Source organism: Ovis aries, chromosome 21, assembly GCF_016772045.2.
Source record: "Ovis aries strain OAR_USU_Benz2616 breed Rambouillet chromosome 21, ARS-UI_Ramb_v3.0, whole genome shotgun sequence".
Lineage (NCBI taxonomy): Eukaryota > Metazoa > Chordata > Mammalia > Artiodactyla > Bovidae > Ovis > Ovis aries.
In genome coordinates this window covers 44,333,890-44,356,361 of record NC_056074.1, presented here as the reverse complement: position 1 = coordinate 44,356,361, position 22,472 = coordinate 44,333,890, and the positions used below count along the sequence as shown (strand labels likewise).

Genomic DNA, 22,472 nt, shown 5'->3' with positions numbered 1-22,472 from the left:
TCAGCTGGCAGCGTCCGGGCATCTGCCCTCCTCCTGGTCGCTCCAGTGAGCAGAAACACCCTCCTGTTGACTTCGTGTCTCCACGTCTCTGAACTCCTGCAAGCTCAGCCTGTGAACAAGCTCCTTTGGAAGATGTATGTGCCGTGATTTGCAAACAGATCTCTTCTTCCCTCTGCAGGACAGCTGTGCTCGTGTGCTTCTGTTTCGAGGTGGAGATAAGGAACTGAAGAATTACAACAGCCAGACCCCATTCCAGGTAACAGGCTCCTCCAGCCCCCGAGACGCCCCCGGGCTGCGCGCCCGGCCCTGGTGTCGGGGGCGGGGTTTGTGTTTGGAGCGCGACCCTATTTCAGATCGCCTGTCCACACCAGCTTCCTTCTGATTAGAACAAACAGCTAAAGCCATGCCTTAGCCATGCCTCCAGGGGGCGATTCACGAAGGCAGTCTGGGAAAAGCAGAAAGACGGGGACATTGTCTTTGCGGTGGCGGGCAGTGCTGGCTTCGCTGCCGTCGTGTGAACGGGGACAGCCTCCTGGGGGCGGGGGGTGGCTTGCCATCTGTCCGGTGCCCCCACTTGGCCTGCTGTCCTGGATGGAGGGTCAACGACCCAGCGCGGAGCGGCCACGGGGTTACGAAGTGGAGCAAGGAGGTGGGGTTCTGCTTTTTAAACTGTGGCAAAATGTGTATTACACAGAGGGTACCATCGCAGCCGAGCAGCTCAGTGGCCGTGGGCACCTGGCGTGGTGGTGGCGTCCCCTCTGTGTGGTTTCTCATCAGCCCAAGGGAAACTCTGGGCCCGGAAGAGTCGCTCCCTGCTCCTCCCTCCCGCGGCCCCTGGGCAGCCGCTCACTTCCCTCTGTCCCAAGGATGAGCTGCCTCTGGACGTTGCAGGAGCAGAGGGGCTGGTGCCATACGTGGTCTTTGTGCTGAGCTGCTTTCGCTCAGCACAGCCTTTTCACGGTCCATCTGTGTGGTCGGGTGTATCGCGGCTTCATCCCTTTTTGTGGCTGAGTAATACCCCGTTTTATAAACGTGGGGCTCATCGAATTTTGATGCAGCTGACCAGATGGTTTAGGATGAAAGAACTTTTTTTTTTTTTTTTTTGGCTAAACGCCCAAAGTTACAGAAATGCTTTTTCGGTCCTAAACACAGTCAGCTCGCTCACTCTCCTCAAACTGAACATTGAGGTGACTGTGATTCTTTTTATCTGGAAAGAATTTTTACACCTTCCTGAGCAGAGAGAGATCTCACGTTTAGACCTGGCTTCCATGGGTGACTTGGCTCATCCTCTCCTTGTCAGCGTCAGCGCTCAGTCGTGTCCGACTCTTTGCGAATCCGTGGACTGCAGCCCACCAGGCTCCTCTGTCCATGGGATTTTCCAGAAAAGAGTACTGGAGTGGGTTACCATTTCCTCCTCCAACGGGTCTTTCCAGCCCAGGGATCGAACCCGCATCGCGGGTGTCTCCTGAATTGCAGGCCGATTTTTCACCCGCTGAGCCATCAGGGGTTCCTCCGCTCAGATATGAGTAGTATAGATGGGTTTGATATCTTTTTAAAAATTGCTGTATTTTTGGCTGTGCTGTGCTCCACTGCTGTGTGTTTTTGTTTGTGTCTAGTGTGCGGCTCCTCATTGCAGTGGCCTCTCTCGTTGCTGAGCGCAGGCTGTGGGCGCGTGGGCTTCAGTCGTCACAGCACGCAGGCTCTCGAGCACAGGCCCAGTAGTCGTTGCTCCGGACTTCGTTGCTCCAAAGGCGTGTGGGACCGTCACGGCTCAGGGATCAGACCCGTGTCTCCCCCATTGGCAGGCAGATTCTTTACCACTGAGCCACTGGGAAAGCGCTTGATGGCTTGAAAATGAGTCAGCTCAATCCCCAAACGAAGCTGGGTGTTTAACAGTCATCGTTAATAAGTTTGCTCAGCTCATGAGCAGCGGCAGGCTTGGGTTTTACTCTGCACCTGTGGCTTAAAGGTGTTTAAATGTGAGATGGGTCACGGAGGTGAGTGCCTGGTGGGCTATTGGGTCTACAAAGACTCTGCTTTCTTCCCCAAAGCACGTCCTCTTCGCAGTGGTGATAGTGAGGGAGTGTGGGCTCTTGCCACTTCGTGGTGGGACTCATCCACGCGTCGGTGGTCTCAGTTTAAATATCTTGTTGCTATTAAGTGATGCATTTCCATGGCCCTTTTTTTGAAGTCAAACAGTACTTAAATTGCTTAGAAAACAGCAGCTAATGCCCTTGGCTGGGAAAGGTTGAAGGCAAAAGGAGAAGAGGGCAGCAGAGGATGAGACAGTTGGATGGCATCACCGACTCAATGGACATGTATGAGCTTGGGCAAACTCTGGGAGTTGGTGAGGGACAGGGAGGCCTGGCGTGCTGCAGTCCACGGGGTCACAAAGAGCGGGACATGACCGAGCAACTAAAGAACAATAGCAGTGCCCTTTGATGTGGGTTGGCACATGGACGGTACCACAGAGCCATTGCTACCCTTCTGGGCAGAGGTTTGTAACTGCCACCTGACTCCCCAGGGGAGTGAGTTGTGCGTGGCACCCGGGACAGAAGGTCACTGTTGGCAAACCGCTCCCCCGCCGTGAGTCCCCTCTCCTGTCCTGTCCCCCCAGGCAGCGACCACCTGGGGGGATGCCCCCTTCTTCCAGGAGTCCTGGCAGGAACCCTTCTGCGCCACCGCCCCTGCCCCCCACCCCGCAGCAGATCCACCCCAGCTCACGCCCGAGGCCATCTGTCTCAATTTTGCTAACAATAATCAATCAAGAGCCCCAAATGGTTCAGGAAGACAATTACGCCTGAATAACAGGGCCTTGTGCCCTGTAGACATTGTTCGGTGTTGGGGCAGAATCAAAGCCTTGGATGCGCTCGGCACACCCAGTACGGAGCTGGCCTCCAAGCCTCGCGTGTCCCCACCTCCTGGTGTTTTCATGGTGCAGAGAGACTTACTTCAGCCTCTGGAGGCTTGCCTGTAAAACGTCCCCAGCATTCACGTGGCATTCCTGATCCTTCCCCTCCCGGTGATGAAAAATGAACCCCTCACTGTTGATTTCGGGGGGAATGTTAGCTTGCCTCATCATTTAACAGGGCTCAAGTGTGTCCACCTGGGAAGCCTTGATGGTATTCAGCTGCTCTTGTGAGCAGGGGCCTTTCTAACAAACCGTGGGATATTTGACAGACTTCATCTGGCCGAACTTTGCTTGATGATTAATCCAAAGGCTGGAGCAACAGCAGCAGGACATGCAAGTTCTCAGACTCCCCTCGTAGTACCCTGAATCCAAAGCCTGGGGGCAGGGCTCCGGGTCCTGAGTCCTCTAGAGACCTCAGCATCTGCTCAGGGTTGAGAATCGCGAGAGACAGAGGTGACATTTTGAAGGAAGAGAAGGAAGAGCAGCAGGAGCGTCCACATTACTGGGGTGTTTCTTAAAGAGCAGTGGTCATGATTGTGATGGTGCTGATTGTCTGAGTCACCCTGGGCCGCCTTGACAAAGTACATGGACTGGGGGCTTAAACAGCAGACATTACTCCTCACAGCCTGGAGATGAGAAGTCCGAGGTCAAGGCACTGGCAGATGCAGTTTCTGGGAGGGCTCTCTTCCTGGCTTACAGACAGGTACCTGGTCACTGCTGTTTCTTCAGTGTCCTGTGAAGACAGAGATAGAGAAGGAGAGGCTTCTGGTGTTTCTTCCTCTTCTTGTAGGAACAGCAATCTTATCTGGTTAGCTTCCCACCCTTATGACCTCATCTAGCCTTACTCACCTCCCTGGAGGCCCTGTGTACAATGTCATCACAGTGGGAGATGCGGCTCAGTCGTAACGTTAATGATGGTGGTGATGGTGATAGTTTTGGTGGTGATGCTGGTGGTGATGCTGGTGGTTGTTATGCCAGCAGTCCAAGTCCCCACAGCTGAGAAAACAAGACATCCACGGCAATGCAAACGCAGAACGGGACTTTATTGCTAGCTTGAGCCAGGGCCCAAGTCACGTCCAGCGCAGTGGAGTGGAGCAAGGGCCCCGAGCCCTGAATTACAGCAGTGTTTATAGGGTTAAGACAAAGACAGGGAGTTGGCAGGGGCGGATTGGTTGCAAGGGTTCCTTAGCATCTACTAATTGGCTAGATTTTCGCGCGTGTGGGCTTTCTCAGGGGGTTTTCATCCTCGTCCTGATACGCCTGAACCAGGCTACAGGGAGTACACTGATTGGTCGAGTCCTGGCGCCGGCAGAGGATGATCTCAGCTCCTCCTTGGCAATAACTCAGCCCCTCCGTGAAGGAGACTTAGGCCTACCTTGGCCCCCTGAAGCCTGTCATGGCGTCTGTTTGGTCCTAACAGTGGTGATGCTGGTGATGATGCTGGTGGTGATGGTGATACTGGTGATGCTGGTGGTGATGGTGATGGTGGTGAAAGTGGTGGTGATGGTGGTGATGATGCTGGTGATGATGCTGGTGGTGGTGATGGTGGTGATGGTGGTGATGGTGATGATGGTGCTGGTGGTGCTGGTGGTGATCATCCTGGTGGTGATGGTGGTGATGGTGACGGTGGTGGTGATGCTGGTGATGCTGGTGATGCTGGTGGTGATGATGATGATGGTGCTGGTGGTGCTGGTGGTGCTGGTGGTGATGGTGGTGATCATCCTGGTGATGCTGGTGATGCTGGTGGTGATGCTGGTGGTGCTGGTGGTGATCATCCTGGTGGTGATGGTGGTGATGGTGACGATGGTGGTGATGGTGGTGATGGTGACGATGGTGGTGCTGGTGACGATGGTGGTGATGGTGGTCTAGCGTGTTGATGATCATAGTGATGATGACTCTTCCCAGTTGCACAGAATCTCAAAGCTCACAAATGCTCTTCTGTACATTTTCATTTAATCTTTGACAACCCAACAAGGTGGGATTTTTATGCCCAGTTTATGGGAGACATGGAGTTGGGGATGGACGCCTAGGCTTCCTGAATCAGTCAGTGGCCTCCAGGCCATTGAGTGCCATCCCAGGCTCTGGTCTGGGGAGAAGGCAGGCCTGTCCTCTGGCCTGTGAGTGCTCTTCCATCCTGGCGTGGAGCGAACAGCAACAGGGAATCCTTTGCTTTCTGGATCACTCAGTCCAAGGAAGCAAGCATGTCCTGGTTCCGAAGCTAAAGGGAAATGGGATGGAAAGAATTCTAAGGAGGGAGAAGGTCTAAGTGAGGAGAGCGTGCAGCCAGTGGGGCAGTGGGGAGAGGAACGGCCGTGGTGTCCGCTGGGTTAGACTCCCGTGCTGTGAGGTTGCTGTAGGTTCAGATCGGCACTCGGTTGACTCGGTTGAGGAGGTGAAGCCTCTGTGATGTGGGTGGGCCTCTCCCATCAGCTGGAGGCCTTGGGAGTAAAAGCTGAAAGGAATTCTGCTCTAGACTGTAACAGAGACCCCGCCGGGGTCCCAACACTGGCCCACCCCAGATCTCACGCTCGCCAGGCCTCACCATCTCGGGAGCCAGTTCCTTAAAATAAATCAGTGTGTGTATGTGTGTGCACGTCCTGTATGTCTTTCCCTGGAGAGCCCTGGCTGGTGCCCAGGGGGATGGACTTGAACCCTTCCTGCCCGCTGGCGGCTCCATCCTGCAGGGGTTCCGTGGTTCTGGAGGGCAGGCCTCCAGCCCCTGTGTGTTTCAAAAAGCAGCTTCCCCCACCCACCCACGTGTCACCTATGTGTTGGTCCCAGGCTGCCCTCTGCAGCTACTCTCAGATATCAAGAAGCAGAGAGAGAGGAGAAAACAGGAGGAGAGGCAGGGCAGTGAGAGTCATTTCGGACATCTGACGTCCTGCTGTCCTCCAGGGAGGGACCTGTGAGAGGATCAGAGGCAGGAGTTGGGGTGGGGGATACAGAAGGCCCTGCTGGGGTCTTTTCGGTGAAGGTCGTGCGCAGGGAGCAGAGCTCTTGGCCCCGCCTGACGCTCAGCCTTTTACACACATCACTCGTGACACAGGTCTCCATTGTCTCCTCCGGATGGAGAGGTGGGTGGATGCCGGGGTCCACAGCTCAAAGGGGATGGTGAGGGTTGCTCACGGCCTTGGCCCCTGAGTCCTTCCTCCACCGTCATCGGGATATGATGGGACGAGAAAGGCCGGCGCCAGGAAGGCGGGAGTTCTCGTCCTCGAATCTCGGGCGGTAAATCACCGAGCCGAGCCCGGAGCTGGCAGGCGGCCGTAAAGTCCGTCTCCTAGAGCCCTTCCTTCTGTGACATGCTCTCTGATGCCCAGGACGTGGCCGTGGTGCTGCAGGTTCTCGGGGGACACGTGGTTCACGGGAGTGACCTTGGGTCCCCCCCGAAGTGTCAGATCCTGGCTGTTGTCCTTCAGACCTACGAGCATCTCCTGCAGCTCCGGCTTGGCTTGCTCATCCCGGGACACAGCCAGAGACGACGGACATTCTCCCAGGTCACGTTCGATGTCGGGCAGGGCGGTGACCTCTTGCGAGTGACCGAGTCTCCTGTCCTTCTCCGTGAGCTCGGAGCCACTGGGTTGGGGGGTGGCCCAGCAACAAAGGCAGCCTGACATTCAAGGGGTGGCATCTGGGTTCCAGGTGCTGTATTTTTTCTGGGAAGTTGATGAAATCCACTCAGCAGGCACTTGGGTGCCGTTCCGTCCGGGTGCCTGTTCGGACTTCTTTCCTTGTTAGTGACTCAACAGTAGGACTGTTCGGAGGTGTGGAGTCTTGTAGCAGTCCACACGGACTCTAGCGCAAGGTCAAGGCGGTGTTCTCTCCCACAACCTTGCATTTCCCTGGTGCAGGTCGTGGGCAGGGTCCCAGCCCCTCCCCTGCGGGACTGCTTTCGCGCCACAGATGGAATGAGGTGATACAGGGGAAGTGCAGAGTTAACGTAAAACTACATCAAAGGCACAGGGACACGCAGACACACGCGGCCGTGCACACGTGCACACACCAACACATAGACACACTCCTGCACACACGTGGACACACACGTGCACACAGAGACACACATCAGCACACAGACACACACCTGTGCACACACGGACATGCACATACAGATACGGACACACTGCACACACGTGCACGCAGACATGTGTGCACACACATGGACATGGACACAGATATAGACACTGCACACTGAGACACATATAAACACATAGACACACGTGTGCACACACACAGACACACACGTGCACACAGACACGCGCACACACACACACACCACATAGACACACGTGCACACACAGAGGCCCTCTGGAGGAGCTTATCTAGTTGAGGTTCAGAGTCCACGTCTATGCCGGTAAATTCAACCCCGATGGAGTCCGTACAGCCTCATCCCCCCCGGGCTTACTGTGGCTCCTTCCTTCATCTTTGGAGGTGGTCACAGGTCCTCTTCCTCCCCGTCCCCAGCTTGGAAGGACCACCACCCACATGACCCCCGCCCACCACCCAGGATGGACCCAAAGAGCGATCCCAGCTTGACCTTCAGCTCACCGGGACCCGTGCACCTGAGCCTCGGGGATGCCCTGAGTCTGGTGGGCAGAGGGCCAGGGGAGAGACAGGGAGCGTGGTGAGAGTGGAGGGACCAGCTCCACGTGGGCACGGCCGCCCCCAGGTGAGGGGGGCACCTTATGGCAGGTGACAAGATGGGAAAGCAGGGCCCAGTGGGGGGCCCGAAGACCCTGGTGTGAGGGAACCACACGTCAGACCCGAGCCGAGATGCGGCTGCCCCTGGGGAGCGGGCCCTGCTCTCCTGGGGATGGGGCAGGAGCCAGGGCCCAGGGCATGGGGTGACCGTGATGGTTCTGGGCACGGGGTGCCCCCGAGGGAGGTTCGTGGAGGTTGCTACAGGGGCCCCACCCCGCAGGGCAGGGGTCCTGTGCTGGGCTAAATAAAGGGCCCCAGGAGAGGTGGGTCCTGACCTCTGGAACCTGTGGCTGTGACCTCGTACAGCAGGGACCTTACCAAGCGGCTAAGGATCTCGAGGTGGTGGTTAGTCTGGGTTATCTGGGAGGGCTCAGCATCATCGCTAGGGTCCTTCTACGGGGGTGAGCACGGGGGAAGGGGCTCTGTGAAGACGAGGAAGAGACGGGGATGCAGCCACGAGCCCAGAGCCCCTGCAGCCCCCAGAAGCCGGAAGAGGCAGGGAGGACCCTCGCCCGGAGCCTGCAGAGGGAGCCAGCCCTGCCCACAGCCCGGGTCGGGCCCCGCGAGCCTGACTTTGGGCTGTGGCTTCCAGAACGGGGTGCAGCTCTGCTGCTCGGAGCCTGCGGTGTGTGGTCCTCCACTCCAGCCGCTGTGGGGGCTGCCACGAGAGCCCGGGGGTGGTGGGCCAGCGGCCAGCTCACTGGTTCCCACTGCCCACGCCCTGAACCGCTCAGCCCGGCACCCTGCCGCCCAGCCCTGAGCCAGGCTCCCGCCTCAGTTCCCATGGTTTCCCCTCTGCCCTCTGTGAAGACTGTCACCAGCTCGGGTGCATCTCTGCTCTTTGCCACCAAGAGAGCCGCCGGGGACGCCAAGGTGTGGGAGCTGGACCCCACAGCCACGTGACCACAGCCTTTGTGCTGCCCGGGGTGTGTCAGTCTGCGGGGCCGCTGGGACAGGTCCCACAGACGGGGCGGCTCAGACAGCAGGCGTTTGTTTCTCGCTGGGCCAGAGGTGGGGCAGCCCAAGGTCAAGGTGCCGGCCCTCTGGTTCCTGGTGAGGGCCCCTCTTCCGGGCTTGCAGACGGCCACCTTCTCAGCCTCTCCACTTTGAAGCCCCCTCCACCTGCTCTCTGTGAGAAGCAGCGTTTAAACTCTCGCAGGATGAGTGATGAAATGCCCGGTTTCATCTGCGCCCTTTCCACGAGTGACATCAGAAAACTGCGTTTTTCGTTCTGACCGGCTTCTCTCCATTGGCTGTGTGTCTCTGGGTCTTTAGAAGCAGCTCCGTGGGGCAGGAACCGGCATCATGGGTGTCCGCCTCACGGCTGGTGATCTGCTGACCTTGCCCAGGGCTGGGTACCCTGCTCTTGGTGGAGTAAGCCACAGTCTGCAATCCGGGGGGTGGATCTCAACCCAGAGACTTAGACTGTGGCCTGCCCGTAGTTTTGGATCTTTATCTAAATTTTCTGTTTTGTTTTGGCCAGGTCACGGGGCACGTGGGGTCTTAGTTCCCCGTCCAAGGATTGGACCCATGCCTCCCACATCAAAAGTGCAGACTGCCCACCCAGAGTTTTTAAAAACTAGATTCTTTGCCAATGTTTAAATATCCTGCAATTTTGTATAAAATTCCAATTTCCAGCTACTCTTGAATAATTGGGAAAAGTGGGCACACCAGGCAGTCACCGTGTGTGTTGGCGTTTGGCTGGCGTGGGGAGCTCTGCCTCTTTGGGAAGCTCTGCAGTTGCCCCCTGGGCCCAGTCCCCGCTGCTCCTGACTGCCCGCCCCTGCCCGCCTCTTCTGCTTCACGGCCTGGCTGATCCCTCTGAGCACTTACCCGGATCCCTGCTTAGGGCATGCGGTCAGGGAAGCCACTCATTTTTAAGTCGTTTCTTTTAAAAGTTCTTCTTATTTGGGATTCAGACTCTGAGTTCCCATAGAAACAGGGAAGAGGAAGTCGTGTCTCTGGATCAGGGCGCAGAAACCCGGGAGACCCGAGTTTGGGGCTGATGGACCGTGTTTATCTGTGATGGAGAAGGATCAGGTTTCAAGTTCATTATTCCAGACAGCACACGCTGAGTTCCCGGGAAGAGCCACGCTCTCGTCTAGATGCCCGGAGACACATCAGTGAACAAGGACGCCCCTGCACTCATGGAGCGTGCGTTCCTCAGACTAGTGATTAACAGTTAAACAGATATATGCATACTGCGTCAGGGTTGCTAAACCACTTGAAGAGAGAGGAGGCAGGGTGAGTGAGTGGGTAGGGAGAGGGGGTGGAGCTGCAGGAGCCAGTGTCTTTAGTGACGGGAGCCTTGCAGGACCTCTGACGTTTGAGCGGAGGCCAGGATCGAAGGAGAGAGGAGGCAGTGGGCCATGCAGACGCCTGCAGGCGAGCATGGGCGAGAACGGGCGCACCCAAAGGCCCTGGCGTCGGCGCAGGCCTGGCCAGCGTGAGGAGCAGAGAGGATCAGCCAGCTGGGGCGGTGGGTGAGTGGAGACCAGGGAGGGCCCCCACGGCTGGGCGAGGACTCTGGGTTTTACTCTGAGCGAGACGTGCAGGTCCCACAGGACGGAAGGAAACAAACGGACGTCAGCCCGTCCCGTCCCACCGCCTGTCGTGATCCCAGTGGCTCAGCTGGTAAAGAATCTGCCTGCAATGCAGGAGGCCCAGGTTCGATCCCTGGGTCAGGGAGATCCCCTCTGGAGGAGGAAGTGGCAACCCGCTCCAGTATCCTTGCCTGGAGAATCCCAGGGACAGAGGAGCCTGGCAGACTATCGTCCGTGGGATAGCAAAGAGTTGGGAGCAGCCAAGCAACTGACATCGTGATCCGTATGAAAAGCAGGGCTGGCGTTTGCCCCTTACGTGCATGAGTAAGGGCTGCCCTGTGAACTGATCCAGCTTGGGGTCAGGATAGGGAGATTCTCCTAATTAACTGATTGATTTGCAACAGGGAAGGAGGGGTGATGAAGTGGAGCCCAAGGCTGGGAAGGAGCTGGCTTGAGGTCAGTCATCAAACCTGGGGACTGAGGACACCAGGGAGCCCCAGGTGGATGCCTGGTCCAGGTAGGGGAGGTCGAGTCCTCGGAGCTTTTCCCCAGAACCCTTGCACCGCAGCTGAGGCTGTGAACCCAGATTCCACAAGTTTAAAGTTATGGAGCAGGCTGTCTCTCTAAACAGAGCACTGTGCAGCCGGCCTTGAGACCCCCGACCCAGGCACATGGGCAGGGCCGGGCTGGGCCGGGGGCTCGGTTTGCAGATGCTCTTCACGAGCTGAGAAAAGTACCGTCAGTCGCCAGGGATCGTGTGAAGGTCAGGATGCATGTGGACGCCTGACTCTATTATGTAAAAACGAAGGAGAGGCAGTCACCGGTCCTCAGCTCCAGGAAGGGGAGAGAAAAGAGGTGAAGAGCGTTGGGGAAGCCGCCCTGCCTGCCACCAATGGGCAGAGCTGGGAGCTAGCCAGACCTCAAGTCAGCACCCTGGAGACCCCGAGTGTTGGAGATGCAGGTGAGACTGGAAATGGTGTTTCGGTTGAACCTGCTAGGCCTGGAGGCCCAGGCTCGTGGGGCCCTTGCTCACCTGATGTGTGCTAAGTTGCTTCAGTCGTGTCTGACTCTGTGTGACTGTAGGGACTGTACCCCACCAGGCTCCTCTGTCTGTGAATTTCTCCAGGCAAGAATACTGCAGTGGGTTGCCATGCCCTCCTCTGGGGGATCTTCCCAACCCACGGATCAAACCCACATCTCCTACATCCACCTACACTGGCAGGCGGCTTCTTTACTGCTCGCGCCACCAGGGAAGCACGTTGCTCACAGATGTCACAGCTCCCAGCTCACTCCCTCTGCCCCAGACACCCAGCCTCCTGCTGCTCCCCAGGCAGCCAGACACACGCTTGCCCCGGGGCCTTTGCACCTGCTGTCTCCTCTGAATAGAACCCCTCCCCCAAGCACCCTGTGTTTCATCCCCCCATGAGGGTCCCCCTGGGGCATGTCCTCCCACCATAGGACCAACTCACCACATCCAGAGTTTCCATCCTGTGTGCAGACGCTTCAAACTGAAAATGGGAACAGACAGCTGAGCATCACCAGTCATTCAGGGAAAACCGCCATCGGGAAAGGCAGACACCAAACAGGCACAAATAAAGACGCTTGATAGAAAGTGAGGAATTTAGAGAGCAGGCAGGGACTTCAGAACATACCGTCCATATCCACAGGGTGATAGGAGAGGTGGGAGCATCGTGAAGTGGGGGTTCAGGGGGCCCATGAAGAGTCAAGGTGGCAGGAAGGCCGTGAGCCCAGAGTCGCTGAGGAGGTGGACAGAAGGTTGGGGTGTCAGGGAATCGAGCAGTCGTGAGCAGGTTTACCACCTGAGTAATGGAATCTCTGAGAGAGCAGAAGTCAGCAAAGACATCCTTCAAGACAACGCTGCCAAACAGGAGGAAACGAGATCCCCGCTGGAAAGGGCCTGCGTTTACATGTCAAATGCGAGCTGTTGTCAACAGCAAGGACAGGGCTCATGAGAGCTCAGAACTTCAGGAAGAAAAATAAAACTATGGTTCCTAAGTTTCAAGAAGGAAAAAAGCAATTTCTGTATAGAGGTCTGGGGGTCAGGCATTTCCACGACGTCCTGAAAACTCACGGACCGTGAATGTCATTCTCCAGGGCACATGTCGCCTGGGAATGAAGGCGGCAGAGAGATGGCTGAAGTGTTTGCGCCCGGAGAGGAGGCTGTTGCCAGAACCTGGTGACCCATCGACTATAGGTCAATAGAAAAGCACATTTTTAAATGTCGCTGTTACTCACTGGAGGGAGAGAGACCCATAGTTGGCTGGCATCCCGAATGTGGGGAAGATAGACTTAGCCATCCTAATGTAAACACAGCATGATGATTAGGCAAAGCTGGGACCCACCTGTGTTGGGTTGTGTGAGGGAGGAGCTGAGCCCTCGGCTTTCCTGGCAGGACATCGGTAACTAATATTTAAATGGAAAGAAATCATGGCAGAGCACCAGGAGTGTGCTGGTTAGAAGCAGGGGGTCCAGGGGTTAAGACTCCAACAAATGTCCACTGAAGGGGGCACAGGTTCGATCCATATTTGAGGAACTAAGATCCCACATGCCGTGAGGCACTGCCAGAAAAAAGAAAACTAGGAGGCAGAGGAGTGAGAACGCAAGCAGATGTGGGTGCGGAGGGGGCATGGGTGTGCAGGCGGTGGGCGCGGATGGAGCGCAGGCGGTGGGGCGCGGCTGGAGCGCAGGTGGTGGAGCGCAGGTGGGGTGGTGGAGCGCAGGCGGTGGACGCGGCTGGAGCGCAGGTGGTGGGGCGTGGATGGAGCGCAGGTGGTGGGGCGCGGCTGGAGCGCAGGTGGTGGGGCGTGGATGGAGCGCAGGTGGTGGGGCGCGGCTGGAGCGCAGGTGGTGGGGAGTGGATGGAGCGCAGGTGGTGGACACGGCTGGAGCGCAGGCGGTGGGGCGCGGCTGGAGCGCAGGCGGTGGGGCGCGGCTGGAGCGCAGGCGGTGGGGCGCGGCTGGAGCGCAGGCGGTGGGGCACGGATGGAGCGCAGGTGGTGGAGCGCAGGTGGGGTGGTGGAGCGCAGGCGGTGGACGCGGCTGGAGCGCAGGTGGTGGGGCGTGGATGGAGCGCAGGTGGTGGAGCGCAGGTGGTGGGGCGTGGATGGAGCGCAGGTGGTGGACGCGGATGGAGTGCAGGCGGTGGGGCGCGGATGGAGCGCAGGCGGTAGGGGTGTGAACAGCCATGCAGAAGGGTCTGACTTTTCAGACCTCCCATCCAGCTGTGTGGCATTGATAAAAGCAAAACATTGATTTCATTTTTAAAAGACAGTCTTTCCCCCTCCCCCTTCCCCCTTCCCATGAGCTCCTCTCTACCCAGTGAACTCCTGTTCACCCTTCAGAACTAGAACTCTTCATCTGCAAGCCGTCTCCCTGCAGCCTTGGGCAGCCCCCCCCCCCCCAGGCGTGCTTTCCTTTCGGTTCCGGTGTTACTTGATACACACCTGTCACATACTGTATCAGTGTGGACGGTTTTGGCATCAGACCCCCAGCTACACTGTAAAGCCCGTCTCTTCAATCTTTCAAGTCCGAATGCCCAGCACCACACCAGGAACAACCTAACTGGAGATGAAATGAGCTGTGATTCGTCTTTGCTGTTGTTATTCAATGGCCAAGTAGTACCAGACTCTTTGTGACCCCATGGACTGCAGCGCACCAGGCTTCTCTGTCCTCACTGTCTCCTGGAGTTGGCCCAAGTTCATGTCCTTGCATCCGTGATGTCATCCAACCCTCTCACCCTCTGTCACCCTCTTCTGCTGCCTTCAATCTTCCCCAGCATCAGAGTCTTTTCTAGTGAGTCAGCTGTTTGCATCAGGTGGCTGAAGTATTGGAGCTTCAGCATCAGTCCTTCCAATGAATATTCAGGGTTGATTTCCTTTAAGATAACTGGTTCAATCTCCTTGCTGTCCAAGGGACTTTCGAGAGTCTTCTCCAGTACCATAATTCAAAAGCATCAGTTCTTCAGCACTCAGCCTTCTTTTTGGTCCAGCTCTCACATTTGGACGTGACTACTGGGAAGAAAATAGCCCTGACTATGTCGACCTTTGCTGGCAAAGTGGTGTCTTTGCTTTTCTGACAGGCTATCCAGGTTTGTCATTGCTTTCCTGCCAAGAAGCAATTGTCTGCTAATGTCATGGTGCAGTCACCGTCCGCAGTGATTTTAGAGCCGAGAAGAGGACATCTGTCCCTGCTTTCACCTTTTCCCCTTCTGTTAGCCATGAAGCGATGGGACCAGATGCCATGATCTTGCTCTTTTTAATATTTAATTTTAAGCCGCCTTTTTCACTCCCCTTCACCCTTATCAGGAAGCTCCTGTGGTGTAATCCCTGTAATTCCTCACACTGGCCACTAATTGGCAGTGTTGTCTTGGGACAGCTCGGTCCAGGAGCGCGGGTTGGGGAGCCAGCGTGCTCATGTTTATTATTTCCGTCCTAAAGAAATATCTGTCCTGAAAGTCAGTCCTCGGATCGTTCATCAGTTCGAAGTAGGAACGACCCCGTATCAGTCAGTTCAGCTGCTGTAACAGAGGATCACAGACGGGGCGGCTTAAAGAACCGCATTTGCCTCTGTTGGCTGCACGTCCCCCGCCCCCCGGCGCCCGCTGAGGGCGCTCTTCCCGGCGTTCCGATGGCCGCCTTCTCGCCGTGTCCCCTCTTACAGGGGCACTGACCCCATGGGCCCCTCCAGCCCTGTTCCCTCCCAAAGCCCCACCCCCAAACACTCCCCGCTGCGGCTTAGAGTCTCAGCTCAGGGATTTGCGTGGGGAGGTCACAGTCCTTAAACCCAAACAGCAAGATGGGGAGATGTTTCGGGCCAAGGCTGTATGAAGGCGTTTTCCCGGTTTGCTGCTGTACTTCCGCTACCTGCAGCCTCCCAGTGTTTGAACAGCACCTGCTGACTCTCTGCAGACATAATTCTGGGAGCAGATGTGCACAAACGTGTGTGTCAGGCTAGAAGACTACGCAGTCCGTCGGGAAGCGCCGGCAGCTTTCTAGAGAGGCGGAGGGGGATGGAGAGGCTGGTGTTTACCGAGCGTCCACTGCGGGCCACGTGGGAGCTTTTAGTTGGGGAGTGTCGTCCTCGGATACCCTGAGGATTTAAATACATGAACTCCTTTTACAGATCGGCTAGTAAAGACAGGAGTGACATTTGGGGCTCTCAGTCTCCCCATCTACATCGCACTTCTAATAACCGCATCTGTCTACTGGGATTCAAGCTGATGTTCAGTTCAGTTCAGTTGCTCAGTCGTGTCCAACTCTTCGCGACCCCATGGACTGCAGCACGCCAGGCCTCCCTGTCCATCACCAACTCCCGGAGTCTACCCAAACTCATGTCCATTGAGTCGGTGATGCCATCCAACCATCTCATCCTCTGTCGTCCCCTTCTCCTCCCACCTTCAATCTTTCCCAACATCAGGGTCTTTTCAAACAAGTCAGCTCTTCAAATCAGGTGGCCAAAGTATTGGAGTTTCAGCTTCAGCATCAGTCCTTCCAATGAATATTCAGGACTGATCTCCTTTAGGATGGATTGGTTTGATCTCCTTGCTGTCCAAGGGACTCTCAAGAGTCTTCTCCAGCACCACAGTTCAAAAGCCGATGACCCCCTGATGACTCCCTGTTAACCTTGGTCTCGGATTTCCCAGTGGTTAAGGCTCTGCACTTCCTCTGCAGGGGGCGTGGGTTCGATCCCTGGTGGGGGAGCTAAGATCCCGCACGCCATCATGGCACAGACAAGTAAATAAACAAATAAAAATCCGAAAAAACAAACAAAAACAAGAAAGATGGGAATTCCATGTCAGTCCAGTGGTTAGGGTTCTGTGCGTCCACTTCCAGAGACCCAGATTCAACCCAGTGTTCGGGAACTAAGATCTTACAAGCTGAACAGCACAGTCAATAAATAAATAATTTAGAAAAATCTTGGCCTCCCCCCAGAATGAACGCAGCCTCACCCTGACTGTTGTTCCCAGGGGTGTACTTGCAGGCGGGCTCATGAGCGAGGGGCCCTGGGACCCCCACTTACGCTTGTTCTGCTAAGTCGGTGTTTCTCCCCTTTCTTTCCTGATCGCCGCTCGCCGCTCCCCCTCCCCATGACGTGTCTACACCGTGGATGTTCTGTGAATCTTCTCAGGTGCTGTCCCTACGGCTGCACTTTATGCATGAAAAGAGGAAGATATCTTTGCACCCCTAAGAACCAGTCTTCACCTCCTCTGAGAATGGCTTAGGGCATCTGAGCTTTCCGTTTGGGGGAGAAAGTTAGTGTTTGTACACAGTCGAGTCGCTTCTTTTGGGGCTCGTCAGAGAGGAAGGAAGACAGCAGGAGCGGGGCAGAGACAGGGGAGCTCCTGGACTTGCCACCCGCTGGGCGATTAGGAACAGCACTGAGGCCAGAACTTTGGAATCAAGGTGTTAGCACGGCCACATTCCCCAGAGCTCCGGGGGAGGGCCCTTCCTGCCTCTTCCAACTCCCAAGGTCTCCAGGTGTTCCCAGGCTTGTGGCCACATCCGTCTGGCCTCCACCTTCTCCTCGTCTGTACTCAAATCCCCCTCTGCCTCTGTCTTAGAAGGACACCTGCGATGACCTCAAGGGCCCATTCGGATCATCCTGTGCCGGCATCTCAGCATCCTCAACTTTGTCACACCCGCAGACACCCATTTTGCCGTGTGAGGTCACACAGGTTCCAGGAATTCTGATCTGGTGTCTGAGGCGGGGTGGGTGGGGGGGCGTTATTCTGTCCGCACGAGAGGGACAGAGTACCAAGCAGAGTAGAGAGTTTCTGGGTGGATGAGGCCAGAGGGACCCCAGCTTAGAAGTGTCTTCCCGGACCTGGAGTCGGTGGGAACAGAGACACGAATGGTTCTGTAGGTCCGGGTGGAGCAAGGAGGCCAGAGTGACTGACACCCAGAGGCCTTGAGGCGTGGATGGAGCCCCAGGTATTGAGGAGGCCCCCAGGGTGAGCAGGCAGAGCAGAGGCCCATGTGGCGTTTCCGTGGAAGCCTGCAGCCAGGGATGGGAAGCACCAAGGAGCTGCCTGGGGCCTTGGCCGTGTTTAGAACACAGAAAACCACCCCGGGACCCTCAGAGTGCCTGCCGCCCCGGAGACCCCTGCTGACCCCGCCCTCCTTCTGTCCAGGCTCTTGGACCCACAGCCCTGGGCCTGAGTGTGACTCCTGGATTCCACCAGCCTCCCCTCCAGCCCACCCCCAGCCTCTGCCCTGCTTGTACCTCCTGCTCCCTCCACCCTGCCCCCTCCCTGCCCCTTGCTGGCCTCTCCAGAGGCTCATGGACCAGGTCCTTCACCTCCCCTTTCCTCCCTGGTGACCCTGACCTCTGGGACTTTGAAGCTGCTGTCCCCACTTCCTGGAGCTCCTCTCCGTCCCCCACTGCCTGCCCTCCTGGCTCATGTGCCCATGTTTCCCTCTTCCCTGAAGTGGGGTGCGGTGCCCCCGGGGTCCTCCTCACCTGCATCGTCACTGCCTCCAGGGTCTCCGTCTGCCTCCCCCATGGGCAGAAACTTGTCTCGTCCCCGTGGGTCCTCGGCTGACCCTCCCCGGCTGGCCAGCAAGTGTCTGTTGGTTGGTTGTCAGTGAACCCAGATGACTTACCTGAGCTTTTACAGGTGCTCCAGTGGCCTCTGCCCTTTAAGCCGTGTGATACACTGACCACCCCCCCGCCCCGGCCCCCGCCTACGGAGTGAACGCGAGTGTCTGTTTTGAGGGACCTGCCCTTCCTCATGGGGGAGGGAGCCCTGTGTTCCCATAGGATCCCAGAGCGTTAGCTCGATTGATGACATTCACGAGGGCGGCCTGCCTTCCGTGTTCCTGGTTTAGTCGCTCAGTAATGTCCGACTCTTTACGAGCCCCTGGACTGGAGCCCACCTGGCTCCTTTGTCCATGGGCTTCTCCAGGCCAGAATGCTGGAGTGGGTAGCCGCTCCCTTCTCCAGGTAATATTCTCAGCACAGGGCCCGAACCCGGGTCTCCGCATTGCAGGCGGATCCTTTATTGTGTGAGTGCCCCCCCGCCCCCCCCGCTCGGTGTCACCCAGCCTGGCCGTCCATTCCAGGCACGGAGGTCACAGACGTGCCTGGGACTCTCAGCCCCTGTGATGCTGGCCCCGTTCTCACTCTTCCCCCAACCCCCCTCACACACACACAGCTGTTGCCTCGCCCAGTCCGCAGACAATTGGCTGACTCGGGCCCAGCTGGATTTTGTCCCCTAGGAAACTGGGATGAGGGGGCGAAGGCAGGGTCCTAAAGACCCCCTGGCAACCCTGACCCTCAGGGAGCAGCGGGAGGGGGCAGTGGGACACCCCAAGCGGAGGACGGCAGCCCAGAGATGGTGTGGGTCAGGAGTAGGACAGACACACACACCCACACGAGCGTGAGCACATACTCCCGCACGCACACGCAGCTGAAGAGGCCAGGCCTCCTGCCCCAGGTTTTCCTGGGATTCCCCCGAAAGCTCCCTCTCTGGCTGAGCCCAGCTGTGCGCTTATGTTCGTTAAGGGCAGGCAGCTCCGGGGTGAACGGGGCCGTGCCTGTGGACCCAGAGTTCCTCCTCCGAGTCCCGTGTCTGCTCCCCGTGCCCGCCTGCCTCTCGGCTCACACGTCTTTCCCACAGCCATCCAGCAAGCCGCGCCCAGGGCCAGGCTGGGAGGGCGCTCGGTGGGCGTGCAGTTGCCTGGGATGAGAGGTAAAAGCCAAGGGCACAGAGGAGGAAACAGACGAGGCTGAAGGTCGGCCCCTGTCACCCCCAAAGGCGGCCCCAAGCCCGTGTGGCCACAGGAAGCTCTTCTCCAGGGGGCGTCTGGCTCCTCCAGAGGTTCAGAGTCAGGGAGACACCCAGGGGCTGATGATGACCGGCCGCCTGCGTCCCTCCGGGGCTTCTCTGCTGAGGGTCTCGTTCAGGCCCGGGGGCACCACACTGGATCCTCGGCACAGCCAAGTGACAGGCCTCGGAGGAGCTCTCTGCGTTTGCTCTGGGGTTTTGGGCCCTTGGCCATGTGGCGTCAGGACTTTTGTGAGATATCTGGGCGCTCCATCACCGACTCTCCTCGAGGGATGCTTTTTTCCACCCCCTTTCAGTTTTGAAAGCATCTGGGCATCTGGTGTTTGTTGATTTTAACGTTCCTTCCAGACATAAGCAATACTGATCCTATTGCTTTATTGAAAGCCCGGAGTCCCTTTGCATAGCATCTTAGCTCGTCCAGGGCCGGCACGTCGTGTGCCAATGCCAGGCGGAGAGGTGGGGTTTAGGCCGGACAGAAGTGCCCGTCTGATGCTGCAGATGCCAGCAGTTTAGAAGCTGCAGCTTGCAGCAGCGTTTCAGGAAAAGTCACGCCGATCAAGAAATCCCGGGGGAAGAAAGGGATGTTAAAGAGAGAGTTCCTACACGGATGGAGGTTTCTCCCAAGAAATGCGGTGTGGACTACCTCATGTCAGAGACCGAAAGTGGGCATCAGTGTAATTTACTTGCCGTTTGGGTTATTCAGTGATTTTCACTTGCTCTTCATCTCTGGACCCTCTTATTTAGGGAGGGCTGTCGGGGGTGGGGGTGAGCAGCTAGGCTCAGGGAGGTGGAGGCGGACAAGACACAGGCTCCCCCGGCCAGCACCAGCGCCCCCGCGGTGGAGAACAGTTGTGGTCGTGCCGTCTGGGTACTGACATCATCATCAGAAACCGAAAGTATTGCCCTTCAAAACAGACAAACAGCCAAGCCAGACAGAGGCGGGGCTCTCTCCTTTTGCCTATTGCTTTAAAAGTATTTTTAAAATCTCAGGTTGGTTTTCACACTAGGATTCTTCCCCTGACGGTTTTTAACGTTTTGGGAGTCAGCTCTAGAGAGCTGGCATTTACGGAAGGATGTTTATTTGAAAGAGAGGAAACTCAGCCAGCTGTGACACTGATAAAGCCAAATTGATCTCGATTCCTGTGAGACTTCAGCCTGGGGACCCAGGAGTGAGTCCCAAGATGAGGTTTTGCCCAGTGTCGCTGGGTTGGGGGGGGCCCTATTGCACGTCAGCCCCCAGCTGTCTGTGGTGGAGACCTCCAAACCTGTGTTTTATCAGGGACGGTTCACAATAGAAGGGCCAGACTAAAATGCCTGTTAGCATCGCAAAGAAGAAACTCGGTATAAAGGCTCATTCTGCTTTTCAGAACTTGCAGTTTTAAAGGTGTCTTGGAATTTGGGGGAAAATGCAAATGCCCAAGTATTAAAAAAAGAAAAATGTTGGAGAAGAATACAATCTCACATACATATAGGTTTTATCAGCAAATGGCTTATTTCATAAGCGTATGGTATTAGTTTTGTTATATTGATAAATGATATCTATTAAAAATGGCATTCTCAGCAACACATGTCACCATGCATCCAAGCTCACTTGCTTCAGTCGTGTCCAGCCCTTTGTGACCCCATGGACTGTAGCCCACCAGGCTGCTCTGTCCATGGGATTTCCCAGCAAGAATACTGGAGTGGGCTGCCATGCCCCCCTCCAGAGGATCTTCCCGACCCAGGGATCAAACCTGCATCTCTTGTGTCTCCTGACATTGTCAGGTGCTGCCTGGGAAGCCCATGTTCCCCCACAAATAAATTAAAAAATGACATAAAATAAGCTTTAGAAACAAGGATATCTTATACAGCAAAGGAAATATAGCCAATGTTTTATGATAATTATAAATGAAATACAACCTTTTAAAATTGTGAATCACTGTGTGTAGCATATCTTAAACTTTTGTAATATTGTACATCAACTATACTTCAATAAAAACAAATTCATTTTAAAAGGGAAAATAAATAAAAGTATCATCAAGCTGCCTTCTGGCGGCTGGTTTCCTCGTCTTAGAAAGTCGCCTTCTGGGGCAGATTCTGTGCTTTATTCTTCTCTTAATTAAAGCCAAGGACTCGGCTCAGGGCCCAGGACAGAGTAGGGGTTCTTGGTGACTGAACCAATGGATAAGAAATAAGTTAGCACCCCGGGTTTGGAGACAAGCTCAGGCCCAAAGTGGAATTAGTTGTTGCTTTAGATTTTAGGGTGTTGGGAAGATAGGCACGACCCAGAGTGACCTGCTAAGATGGATTCTGATTAGCTCAGCAGTGTCTTTGAGCCCATAGGCCTGGCTGGGATTCTTACTGTTGCCCCCAGCTAGCCGTGTCATCAGGGCTAGTTACTAGTGTGGGACTCCATTTCTCTACGTGTGAAATGGGCCTAGTAAACACTGGGGTAAGTGGAATAGGGCAGCTGACACGGGTCCACACTCCATCTTCATCACCTGGTCCCAGCCAGGTGCAGGCAGCTCAAGACAGGAAGGGTCTAGAAGGCAAGCCGAGTTGTCAGTGTGACTGGCCTTTGGTGAGTCGGAGCAGCTCGTCTCCTTGGTAACGTGCTGGGTCTCCTCCGCGCTAAGGGGCCCCTTCTCCCATTAAATCAGCGCCACTGGTGCTTTTCGATTTAGCCTCTATCCTGTCGTTGAGCACATAAAATGATGAGCATCGTGCGGTCGGAGGGGCCTTGTCTTTGAGGAAACGCAGTCATCACGGTGGCCGTAGACCTGCTGGGGGCGGGGATGTTTGCGAGTCACTCGGTCTGGGGTCTCAGCAGGCTTCCCTGGGGAGGAGCACGTTGTCCAGCATCTGAAGCCTGAGTCGAAGCTCAGAAGCCAGAAGGCCGATGGGGGCTGTGTGTCTGGAGGTCCCTGTCACGAAGATGCCGGCTGTGCGGGGCGGGGTGGAGGGGGGTCGGGGTGGAGGGGGGTCGGGTGAGCGGGGAAGGGGCGCTGGCCCGATGCGGGGTGTGTCCCCTGCAGTACTGCACGCTGTGGGCAGGCGGGTTCGGGATTTGCAGTAGGGAGTGAAACGCGGGCGGGTTCGGGATTTGCAGTAGGGAGTGAACGCCTGGTTTTCATGTATTGCGTTTTTGTTGTTGTTTTGTTACGCCTGCTTTTTGAAAATTATGATAAAACGCATCCAGTGTTGCTAGATCGCCCCGCTTTTCAAGGGAGTTTAGAAATTCAGATTCTTTTCAGTTGTGGTAAAATATACATAATGCAGAAATTACTACCTTCACCGTCTCCGAGCACGCAGTTCAGAGGTGTTTGGCACACATACGCTGCTGGGCAGCCGCCCCCATCACCCAGCTCTCTGCCTCTTCATCTTTAGAGGCAGACTCTGTCCCCGTGACGCAGTCACTCCCCAGCCCCAGGCACCCACCTTCCCACCATCTCTCTCTATGAATTTAATGCCCCCGGGGACCTCACATGAGTGGAATCCTACAGGATCTGTCCTTTTGTGTCTTATTTAACTTGGC

The 22,472-nt window shown here is 56.2% G+C and overlaps 1 protein-coding gene across 2 annotated transcripts in view; it reads left to right on the top strand.

Annotated features, from left to right (window-relative positions):
* Window positions 1-22,472, top strand: part of SHANK2 (SH3 and multiple ankyrin repeat domains 2) — a 513,188-nt gene that overhangs the window by 111,666 nt on the left and 379,050 nt on the right. For both annotated transcript variants that reach the window (XM_060404133.1, XM_042238157.2), the window contains exon 9: window positions 179-256. In XM_060404133.1, the coding sequence (XP_060260116.1) occupies window positions 179-256 (78 nt within the window). The remainder of the gene's footprint in view (window positions 1-178; window positions 257-22,472) is intronic.